General features: G+C 37.2%; 1 protein-coding gene across 2 annotated transcripts in view; it reads left to right on the top strand.

The window, feature by feature from the left end:
• Positions 1 to 12,346, top strand: part of KIF4A (kinesin family member 4A) — a 122,078-nt gene that overhangs the window by 2,382 nt on the left and 107,350 nt on the right. For both annotated transcript variants that reach the window (XM_081793043.1, XM_081793044.1), the window contains 4 exons: positions 2,312 to 2,502; positions 3,850 to 3,942; positions 6,978 to 7,144; positions 7,384 to 7,478. In XM_081793043.1, the coding sequence (XP_081649169.1) occupies positions 2,312 to 2,502; positions 3,850 to 3,942; positions 6,978 to 7,144; positions 7,384 to 7,478 (546 nt within the window). The remainder of the gene's footprint in view (positions 1 to 2,311; positions 2,503 to 3,849; positions 3,943 to 6,977; positions 7,145 to 7,383; positions 7,479 to 12,346) is intronic.

The following is a 12,346-nucleotide window of genomic DNA, read 5'->3' as shown; positions in this document are numbered from 1 at the left end:
CCCACTTTTTTAAATGATGTTATGGCTCAGGACACACTGAACACTGTTTTACATTTTTTCAATGTTAAATCAGGGGCACCTGAGTGGCTTAGTTGGCTAAGCATTGGACTTTTGATTTCAGCTCAGGTCATGACCTTGTGGCTTGTGAGTTCAAGACCTGAGTTGGGCTCTGCACTGTCAGTGCAGAGCCTGCTTGGGATTCTCTGTATCCCTCCCTCTCTGCCCCTCCCCTGCACGCTCTCTCTCTCTCTCTCTCTCTCTCTCTCAAAATAAGTTAATAAACTTAAAAAATTTTTTAAAAATATTAAAGCAATAATCTCAAACTTATAGAAATGTTGCAAAAACAGCATAAAGAACTTTTTTTCCTCTATCATTTGAGATGAATTGTTGACCTGATGCACCCTGAATGTGTATGTATATTGGCTACAATCAAGGGCTTCCTCCTACATAACTACAATATAAAGATCAAAATCATGAAATAAGCATTGCTGTATTACTACCATCTAGTCCTCACACTTCTTTCAAGTTTCACCAATTGTCCCAATAATGTCCTCTAGAGTAAAAGGATCTCATTTAAAAGCACTTATTGTATATAGTTGTACTGCTTCCGTATAGTCTGTTTCATTTTAAAGTTTTTCCAGTCTTTTTTTGAAGATCACAGGCCAGTAATTTTGTAAACTGTTTATCAGTTTTGGTGTGTCTGATGTTATGATTAGATTCAGGTTGCATATCTTCAGTAGGAATATCACAGAAGTGGTGCTGTATTCTTTCCTTTGAATCTTATCAAGCAGCACATGATGACTTATTTCGTTACTGCTGATGTTCATTTTGATCATTTGATTACAGTGTTGTCTGATCATTTGATTACAGTGTTGTCTGCGAGGCTTCTCCACTATAAAGTTAAACTTTTTCCTATTTACACATTTGGAAGACAATTATATGATTCTATCTAAGTCTTCTAATTAACCATCCCTCCTTTCCTTTAGTTATTCCAGAAACAGTATGGTTCCCAGGCCCTTCATCATCTGGTCATCTTCCTCAGAATGTACCTTCACGGTTTAGTAAGAGCACTATAGTTCTACTTTTATCTTAACTTGGGAAACTATAAGAATCAAATTATAGTCTTTAGAGGCAATATAAAGTAGGTAGCGATTCTAATATGTATATGTTTGATTAACATTGCTCTCAGTTGCAAAGGCAAAGCCAATATTTTTTCACTCAGCTCAGTGACATCCTCTTCTACTCTGAATTCCCAATACCAGAGAGCCCTGAATATTTTGGAAAAAGTACTGAAACTTGGTTTCCCCAGTTGCTACTATATACACATATCTGTGGTATTGTAGATGATTACAGAATGTTATGTTTTTGCCCTGTAGTTGTGCCAGTTGACGCTAGCTATTTATTACAGTGGAAATCTTGATTTAACATCTTATGATCTTTCAGAATATCAAGGTCTTCATTTAGACGTACAAGTTCTTTTAAAAAGAAAAAAAAAAGGCCAAGAACCTATATCACATTAAATCATACTTAAATGATGACATGTCTATAAGGAGCCTGATAATATGGTCCAGATGCACTGAGAGTTTAAATAGGGAGTGGATGCTTTCATTGGTTGTAAAAAATCCACTTTGTTGCCTTTTCAGATGAAGACTGGTAATCAAAAACATAGATGTTGGAATTCCTTCTATTTATGCAACTTCTAAGACTTTCATTTAATTCCCATAATTTAGAATTGCTAGAAGTAGAATTATAAAGCTCTGAATGGCTTTTTGACAGTGACTGGGCCACCTTTATTACCTCATTCATATCTTTAAATGTTTTACTTCTTTGGGGTACTTGGGTGGCTCAGTCGGTTAAGCGTCCAACTTCAGTTCAGGTCATGATCTCATGGTTCATGAGTTCAAGCCCCACATCAGGGCCCCACATCAGGCTCTGTGCTGACAGCTAAGAGCCTGGAGCCTGCTTCAGATTCTGTCCCCCTCTTTCTCTGCCCCTCCCCTGCTCGCTTGCTCTTGCTCTCTCAAAAATAACATTTAAATAACTAACTAAATAAATGTTTTACTTCCTAGCTTTTAAGGGCCACAAAGAGGGGCACATATTCTGGAGTTGGTATTTTTTTCCTTTGCTTATTTGGACTAATGCAAAATCATGGCACCCATCTAAGTTTTCTGTATGTCTGCTAGTCCTAAGAGACCCTTGTCTTAAGAGAGCAGTCTCAATTTTGTTGCAAATAATTGCTGAAAGAAGTTGAGTATATTGATTGGTTGAAAATATTTAAACACCACTATGTATGTGACTTCTGTTTTGCCAGGATACAATGCAACCGTCCTGGCCTATGGGCAAACTGGCTCTGGAAAAACCTATTCAATGGGAGGTGCATACACTGCAGAGCAAGAGAATGAACCAACAGTTGGGGTTATTCCTAGGGTAATACAATTGCTCTTCAAAGAAATTGATAAAAAGAGTGACATCGAATTTACTCTGAAAGTATCATACTTGGAGGTAAATGATTTATCTTTAATTATACAGAATTCAAATGTAACTTGGGTGGAAAAAATAAATCCAAATCATGTTTTTCCTGGCATGACTCAAATTAGTAAATTGCATTTTTAGTAAATTACATTTTAATAAATTGATAGAGAAAATTTACTGGCTCAGTTGGATCTGGCTCCCACCCAGTTCTTTTCTTGTCAGAAGAGTCTGTTTAATCTGATTGTTAGAGGAGTTGGCATTGCCGTATAAAAAGATAATAGGAATTCTTTAATTCCAGTTTGGCTTCCACTGCTGATTCCCTGTAGAGTATGCAGAAAAATATCTGATTTCCCTTTATTATTTTGAAGCCTAAGTGATAATGCTTCTAGTTTCAGGAAGAATGTCATAAAAAGTGGGTGAAGTATTGAGCTGTGTGTGTGATAATAGAATGTGTTTATTCAACAGATAGTTATTAAATACCTACTGTGTTACAGGACCTGTTCTAGGTACTTAGGATATATCAATGAACAAAACATAAAGATCCCTACCCTTGTGGGGTTTTCATTCTAGTGAATATCACTATACAAGTAGATGGGCCAGTTATATCTAACCTATGACATCAAACCTATGTTTAAGAAATTTGTGGCTTCTGGGAAACTAGTTGGTTAGTTCCCTAGTAGTGATATCTTTAATAAGCAATAATTAAACTTACATAATTTAAGCATGCAATTATATATTGTATGTGAATACTTCATCCTGGAGTTGAATCTTAATATGTATAGGAGGTGTGGAGTTGGAAGATGGGGAGTTAAACATCATTAAGATTAGCCTTCTTGAATATCTTGATTAACCCAGTTGTGGTCAAGGTAATCAAATGTAAAAATTACTTAAGAACTTCCTATGTTAAATAGTAGCGACAGCCATAATAGCAAACAAATATGGTGCTTACTATCTGCTAAACACTGTTCTAAGTTCTTAGAGTTCTGGTTGTTGAAATATTGGTTGCCACTTCTCCTGTTTGTTTTTCATTTCCCCCCTCCAATAAGGACCCTTTACTTACATTTTAACAATCAGGAAGGTGATACTGTCATGCCACCATCAAAGAACTGAATTTGGGCACCCATGTAACTTTTCATTGTGTCCAGTATTCCCAAGAAACTGTCTTAAGAGCAGTCTCAATTTTGTTACAACTAATATGTGAATTCATTCTTGTAAGTATCAAATGGTTACATGTAGAATTAAAGTCCTTTTCTTTATTATAAGAATAAAGTGTTGTGAAATATTTTTAATACAGGAAGTCACAAAGAATTTTAAAAGTCACCCAAGATTACCACTATTAACATCTTGTGTTTGCCACTTTATTTTTAACAATACCAGATTTACAACGAAGAAATCTTGGATCTTCTATGCCCGTCTCGTGAGAAAGCCTCTCAAATAAATATACGGGAAGATCCTAAGGAAGGCATAAAGGTGTGTTTGTCTCTCATTTAATGTTACTGAAAAATGTTGGCCACCACTAACATTTACATCTCTTTTATTTGCCACTGTGGTTTTAAATGACTACTGACATCTCAGTCTTTCGGGTTTTGTGGGATCTTAATTCCCTTTGTTAATCTAGAATTCCTAAATGGGAGCTCTTGTGGGGAAGGAAGTTTTATCGTCTTCTTGTTACCTATTTCTCATTTTTATTTAAATTCTTTAATATATTGTGCAGTACTGGTTTCAGGAATAGAATTTGGTGATTCATCATTTACATATAACACCCAGTGCCCTCCTTAATACCTGTCACTCATTTAGCCCAATCCCCCCATTCCACTCCCCTAATAAAATAAGATAAAAACAGGGAGGGAGGCAAACTATAAGATACTCTTAAATACAGAGAACAAACTGAGGGTTATCTTCCTGTTACCTCTTGAAGGAATGTTAATATCAATCAATTAAATATTTATTATTTACAGAGTCCTAAGACCAGGCTATTTATTTAGTACAGTAACCACTAGCCACAAATGGCTATTTAAACTTAAATGAACTAAAATATAATGAAATTTAAAATTGAGTCCCTTCGTCACACCAGCCACATATCAAGTGCCCACTAGCTATATGTGGCTGGTGGCTACTGTAGGACAGCACAGATATAGAACATAACCATGGTCACAGAAAATTTGTTGGGACAGCACTGTAACAGACATTGTGCTAGGCATTGGGATGATATTTAAAAAGGAAAAAGGGTGAATAATATAAAAAAATTTAAAATCCATAAGTACCAAAGGAAGAAGAGATCACTTACATGAGAGGCTTCTGTCATATGGTTTAGATGCGGGATGAGGAGCTGAACAGAAAATTCAAGGCAAGGTTGGGAGTTTAGTACACGGGAGTGGACCAAATCCAGAAGCTAGAATCAAAAACATGCACAGCTTAGATCTAGCTCCAGCTTGAGTATTCAGGGGTGGAGAATCCAAGGCTGGAAGCGGATGAGTCTATATAACTTGGGAAAAATTGGTAAAATAGTATCTTACCCATCTCCTTTTCCTTCCTCTCTTCCCTGCATGGAAAGTTGAAGGTTTAGGGTACAGGTACATGAGGAGCAGCTGTGCTTATGATTTTTTTTCTTCTGGTCATTAGCCAGGTATTAAAGCAAGGCTTGAAAGGTCAGACTTATTTGAAAGCCTGAAAAATTTGGAATACAGGGAGACAATTTGGATAGTGGGGATACAAAACCTGGGCAAAATGTGTGCTATTGCCAGAAAGAATATTGGTACTGAGCCAGGTTTTGGCCCATTTCCAAGATCTTTTATATGCATGCCAAGGCAGGAATTAAATCCCAAGCATTATTTGAGGTAAAATTTTCAGTACAAAGAAGTGTGAGTATCTGACTTAAATTAGAGTGGGTAAGAACAAGTTTGTAAACACTCTTCAAATGGGATGGATGGAATATAAGTAGAGAAAAGAAGTAAGGGTATTCTTGTAGCAAGGAGTAGCTTAAGCAGGAAAACAGGAAATATACTCTTGGGGATAATAAGACTACACCGGTCTGTCTGGATTAGAGGATTTGAGTTGAGAATTAATAGATGTGTTAGGACCAGATTATGAAGCCAGGCTAAAGCATCATGTGTTCCATCCCTGTGAACAGTTTATAAATGAGATTGCTATGGCCAGTTTTACCAAGATTTTGTCTTATGTGTATATCTCTCCAGCTATGTTAGCTCCTGAAGTTTAAGAGTGTCTTAAAAATCTCCTTGGGAGCACCTGGGTGGCTCGGTTGGGCAGCAGACTCTTGATTTCGGCTCAGGTCATGATCTTGTGGTTTGCTGTCAGTGCGGAGCCTGCTTGGGATTCTCTCTCTCCCTCTCTCTCTGCCCCTATACCACTCATGTATGCGCACGTGCTCTCTCTTTCTCTCTCTCTCTCAAAATAAATACATACACTTCAAAGAAAAATCTCCTTGGATCCTCATTATTTAGCGCAGAACTTAGTAATTTGGTGACATTTTAGGAAGCAGGATTTTAGGGAGACTGAACAGAAGTAGACTGAAAAGGAGACACACTAGGAAGACAGATGAGGAAGGCCTGTTGGAGAAACTTTGCCTTATTCTTCACGCATGTAGTAAGATTCACCTGGACTAGGCAAGTAGATGTGGAAAGGAAAAGGAAGTGATGGAGGCAAAAGAAAAATGACTAGGAGCTGGTGATAGATGAGACAGGGAGAAATGGGAGGCAAAGAATTGAAGGTGAATCTGAGGTTTTGAGAACAGAGATACTGATAGAAGTGGAGAAGTAGTGGAGAGAATCAGTGTTGGTGGAAGGAAGATGAGTTTGGTTTACAATTCACTGTTTTCAAAGTGTAAAAGGCAGGTAATTTGAAATGAAAGACTAGAAATTAGGGCCACAGATGTAGATTTGGGAGCCATGGAGTAATAAAATAATAGCATATTTGGGCTAGAAGGGACATTATAATCATCTAGGGCAATCTTCAGAGACTCCAAGAGATTTTAACTTGTACAAATTCTCTCAGGTGGATATGTACCAAGCCTAGGACTCTGTTTTCCTGCTATTTCCCCTAGTGAAAATGAAGTATAAAACAGGTCAGAGGTATACGAAGGATCATAGGGTCACATGGAGAAAGTAGTAAAGAGAAATACCATAACTATTTGTGTTGCCCTTCTTGGGGCCAAAGCTTACCTTCACTTGGGGGTTCTCCAGAAGGCACCTATTCATTGCTTTATCCTAAAATCTAGAGATCTCTTCTAGCTCCAGTATTGTCTGGTACCCTTGTTTTGGAAGTCCCTAGGGGAGATTAGAGACCTTGGTTTGCAGTGATCACAGAGTTGCTAGTCAAACAGTCCTCATTACCACAACGGTTCTATTTATTGAGGTTCTATTGGAACACGAAAGCATTATTTTTTTAAACTACCAATCCCTGTATCTCTGATAAAGTATTTAAAGTAGAATCTAAAATAAGTAAATAAAGTTGAATCTTAAGGAAATTTTTTTCTTTCTCTGAATTAGATTGTGGGACTCACCGAGAAGACTGTTTTAGTTGCTCTGGATACCGTTTCCTGTTTGGAACAGGGTAACAACTGTAGGACTGTGGCCTCCACAGCTATGAACTCCCAGTCATCCCGATCTCATGCCATCTTTACAATCTCCGTCGAACAAAGAAAGAAAAGCGACAAGTAAGTTACAGTTACAGCTTCAAGAGTCAACATTTTTAACTTAGTTCAACTGAAGTTGAGTATTAAGTTGCTTCTTTGGCTGATTGACAATTCCTTGGAGATTAGTACTCTGAGTACTGGTAGCCAGTGGAGCCATTTGAGCTGACTTGGAAGAACATGAGAGCCAGCAGGTCAGCTTTGACACTCAGCTGCCTTCAAGCTCACGTACCATTCTCATTGGTGTCTTCTTGTCATCACAGGAATAGCAGTTTTCGTTCCAAATTGCATCTTGTAGACCTTGCCGGATCAGAAAGACAGAAGAAAACCAAGGCTGAAGGAGACCGTCTAAAAGAGGGTGAGAGAAATTAAGGCCACAGTTGTAGATGAAAATTTGCAGTACTCTTACTGTGTTGTTGCTGCCTTGACTGAAGTATTTCAGGTCGTATTCTCAAGGTAGCTGCAATTCAGGTTTGAGGCTGATTTCAGAAATAGTGAAACATTGTTTCTTTCCCTTACACTCATTTTCTAATGTAGGGATGAGATTTGGATCTGGCCCTGGGTTTGATTTCATCTGGTCCAGGCAAGTTTTAGTTTTTGTTCTGCTTTAAACCCCAACTACTTATGATTAAAATCAGTATCCTGATTCTGTCATCTGAAGCATTCACTGTCCTTCTCAGACACTGTCACTTATAAACCTCATCAGCATGGTTTCCAGATGTTCATTTAAGTTGTTGGATACACACAATGAAGCTCCTAAGGCTGAAAGAACCCCGTGGTGTATGCTATTAGACAAATTTGTCTAGCATGATAGTGGCCTGGTAATCTGCATGCTTTGGGAATGATCTTTCAAATGATTATTAATCTAGGTAACAAAAATTAACAACCAGCTCCTATTTCTCAGTGTTGTACCTAAGGATCTCATAAAAGATTTTGCCAAATGCCTTGCCACAGTTCAGGTATACTATGTCTGCCATATTTCTCATAGCTACCAGTTCAGTAACAGTACAAAAAAGAAATAGGGGCGCCCGGATGGCTCAGTCAGTTGAGCATCTGACTCTTGGTTTCAGCTCAGGTCATGATCTCAGGGTTGTGAGATTGAGCCCTGTGTTGGACTCTACACTTAGCTTGGGATTCTCTCTCTTTTCCTCTGTCTCTCTCCCCACACTCACACGTGCTCTCTAAAAAATTTTCAAAAAAAAAAAAAAAAGAAATAAGGATTAGACTAAATTGACTTTGTGAATTCAAGCTGGCTTCTAGCATTTATTCTTCCGTTCCTAGGTTCTTGCAAGCCATCCCTGTAATATTCTGTCCCATAATAATCTAGAAGACTTACATCAAACTTACTGGTCTATAATTTATAGAATTAACTTATACCTCTTTTTTTTTTTTCGAAAATTGAAATTGCATCTGTCCAGTCTTCTGGGATGTCTTTCTCTGTGCTTCCTCAAAGATCATTGACATAGCTTCAGCATTCTTATTTGAAATTACTCTCATTTTTCTTGGTAATAATTCCTCTGGCCCAAGATATTTGAACTCCTGTTAAAGTAGTTCAGTTCTCACTTACTACCCCTTTACTCATATTGGGCTTCAGTTCCCTCCGGGGAACTGAGGATGCAGAAGCAAAAATAGTAATTGAGGAATTTTACCTCTGTCATATATCATTATTATACTGCTGGCACAGGGCAGAGACAGGGCAGCTTTTTGTTCTGAATGTATTTGAAAGTGCCCTTTTTGTTCTGTGTTTGCACTGTGAGATTTAGCCTTCTTAATACTATTTTTAAAGGTTCTTCTGCCTCTGTCTTTTTTAAGGTTTACAGTTCTGAGTTTTTTTAACAGCTTTATTGAGATCTAATTCACATACCATAAAAATCACTCATGTAAACTGTACATTTCGGTAGATTTTAGTATATTCACAGAGTTGTGCAACCATCACCACAATCTAATTTTGGAACATTATTATCAACCTCAAAAAGAGACTCCATACCAATTAGCAGTCACTCCCCATTCCCTCCCCTTCTCTAGCCCTAGGCAACCATAACCTGTATTTCATATAAATATAGTCATAGAATATGTGGTCTTTTGGGAGTGGCTTGCTTCACTTAACATAAGATTTTTAAGGATCATCCATACTTCATTCACTTTGATTGCAGAATCATATTCTGGTGTATGGATATACAACATTTTGTTTGTATCAGTTGCATACAATTTGGCTATTTTGAATATTGCTCTCTGAGCATCTGTATATAAGTTTTTGTGTAGACAAATGGGTTTTTTGGGGTTTTTTTGTTTTTGTTTTTTAAAATTTTGTAGATAGAGAGTGAGAGAGCACGAGTGGGGGGAGCGGGAGAAGGGGAGAAAAAGGGAGAATCCCAAGCAGGTTCCATGCCAGCATGGAGCCCAACATGGGACTTGATGACCCAAGCCAAAATCAAGAGTCAGACATCCAACTGATCAAACTACCCAGGCGCCCCAGTGTAGACAAATGTTTTAATTTCCGTTTAGGTATATACCAAAGTGTGTAATAGCTGGGTCGTATGGTAACTTTTTAAATTTATTTTTTTTAATTAAAATGTAATTAATATACCATAAAATTCACCCCTTTAAACTGTACAATTCAGTAATTTTTATATATTCACAAAGTTGTGTAACCATCACCACAGTAAGTTTTAGAACATTTTCATCACCCCAAAAAGAAAACCCACACGCATTAGCAGTCATTTCCTATTTTTTCCCAACCTCCCCCCACTCCCACCCTGCCTGTCTATGATTAATCCTCTTTCTGTCTCTACAGATTTGCCTATTCAGGACATTTCATACACATATGATCATACAATATATGGTCTTTGTGACTGGCTTCTTTCACTTAACAGTGTTTTCAAGGCTCATCCATGTTGTGTAACATGTATCACTACTTCATTGCTTTTTATTGCCGAACAATATTCTATTACATAAGTATATTAATACTATTATTAATTATTAATACATATTCATATATATATTTATCCATTGATAGACATTTGGGTTGTTTCCACTTTTGTTTTTTATGAATAATGCTGCGATGAGCATTGATGTACAAGTTCTCAAGTGGGTGTATGTTTTCATTTCTCTTGGGTCTATACCTAAGAGTGGAATTGCTGGATCAAATGATAACTCTGTGTTTAACTTTTTGAAGAACTGCCAGACTGTTTTTCACAGGAACTATACCACTTTAACTTTCTTAGGATTGTTATTTTTAGAAATCTAATTCTAGTTCTAAAAATAGGATTCTAATTCTTTCATATTCTTACTTTTATTATTTTTTGTTTTTTTATTTTATTTATACTTCTCCCCCCATTCTTTTCTTTTTAATTTTTTATTTTTGAGAGAGAGAGGATGCAAGTGATCAAGGAACAGAGAGGGAGAGAGACAGAATCCCAGGAGGGGAAGAGAGAGGGAGAGAGAGAGAAGCGGGGCTCACCAGACATGGGGCTCCAGCTCACCTGAAGCAGGGCTCAAGCTCACCAACTGTGAGATCATGACCTCAGCTGAAGTTGGATGCTTAAACGACTAAGCCACCCAGGAGCCCCTATTATTTCTTTAATTGTAGCCATCCTAGTGCGTGTGAAGTGATAATTCATTGTGGTTTTGGTTTGCATTTCCTCAGTGGCTAATGATGTTGAGCATTGTTTCATGTGCTTATCAGCAATTTATATATCTTTTTAGAACAATGTTCATTCAGATTCTTAGCCCATTTTTTAATTGGGTTATTTATATCTTTATGGTTGAGTTATGTGTGTTCTTTATACTAAGCCCTTATCAGTTTATGAATGTTCTGGATACTAACCCCTTATCAAATACATGCTTTGCAAATGTTTTCTCCCATTCTCTGGGTTATGTTTTCACTTACTGATGCTATCCTTTGAAGCACACAATTTAAAAAAACTTGATGACATCCATTCATCTACTTTTTCTCTTGTTGTGTGTTTGGTGTCATATCTTTAAAAAATGCCTAATCCAAGGTCACAAAGATTTATGCTTGTTTTCTTCTAGGAGTTTTATGGTTTTAGATGCTGTATTTAAGTCTTTGATCCATTTTGAGTTAATTTTTGTATATGGTGTGAAGTGGCAGTCCAAACTTCAGTCTTTTTGCATGTAGATATTCAATTATCCCTGCATCATTTGTTGAAAAGACTATTCTTTCCCATGGAACTGTCTTGGCATCATTGTCAAGAACAACTGGCATCTCAATTCTATTCCATTGATCTGTATGTCTATCCTTATGCCAGTACTATACTATCTTGATTACTGTAGCTTTGTAGTAAGTTTTGAAATCAGGAAGTGTGAGTGCTTCAACTTTGTTCTTTTTCAAGATTGTTTTGGCTATTCTGGGTCCCTTGCATTTCCATATGAATGTTAGGATCAGCTTGTCACTTTCTGCAAAGAAGGCAGCTGGGATTTTCATAGGGATTGCGTTGAATCTGTAGATCAATTTAGGAAGTATTGCCATCTTAATATTAAGTCTTTCAATTCACAAACCTCAAATGGCTTTCCATTCATTTAGATCTTAAATATCCTTCAATACTTTTTTTAACTTTCAGAGTATAAGTTTTACACTTGTTAAACTTATTCCTAAATATTTTGTTCTTTTCAATGCTGTTGTAAATGGAATTTCATTATCAAATTGTTTATTGAGCTTTGTATAGTGATCTTGTATCTGCAACCTTGCTGAATTTGTTAGTTCTAATAGGTCTTTAATGGATTCTTTAGGATTTCTATATACAAGTTCATGTCATCTGTGAACAGAGATAATTTTACTTCTTCCTTGCTAGTCTGGATGCCTTTATTTCCTTTTCTTGCCTCATTGTCCTGGCTAGAACCTCTAGGACAATGTTGGATAGAAGTGGTGAGAATGGATATTGTTGTCTTGTTCCTGATTTTAGGGGAAAAGCACTCAGTTTTTTACTATTAAGTATGACGTTAGCTGTGGGTTTTTCTTTTCTCTTTATAATTTTTTTAATGTTTATTTATTTTTGAGAGAGAGAGAGAGAGAGAGAGCACATGCGTGAGCAGGGGAGAGGCAGAGAGAGAGGGAGACACAGAATCGGAAACAGGCTCCATGCTCTGAGCTGTCAGCACAGAGCCTGGAGTAGGGTTTGAACCCATGAGCCACAAGATCATAACCTGAGCTGAAGTCGGATGCTTAACTGACTGAGCCACCCAGGCACCCCAGCCGTGGGTTTTTCA

This window comes from Panthera onca, chromosome X (genome assembly GCF_046562875.1).
Source record: "Panthera onca isolate mPanOnc1 chromosome X, mPanOnc1 haplotype 2, whole genome shotgun sequence".
In the NCBI taxonomy this organism is placed as follows: Eukaryota; Metazoa; Chordata; class Mammalia; order Carnivora; family Felidae; genus Panthera; species Panthera onca.
This window is presented reverse-complemented; position numbering and strand designations above follow the sequence as displayed.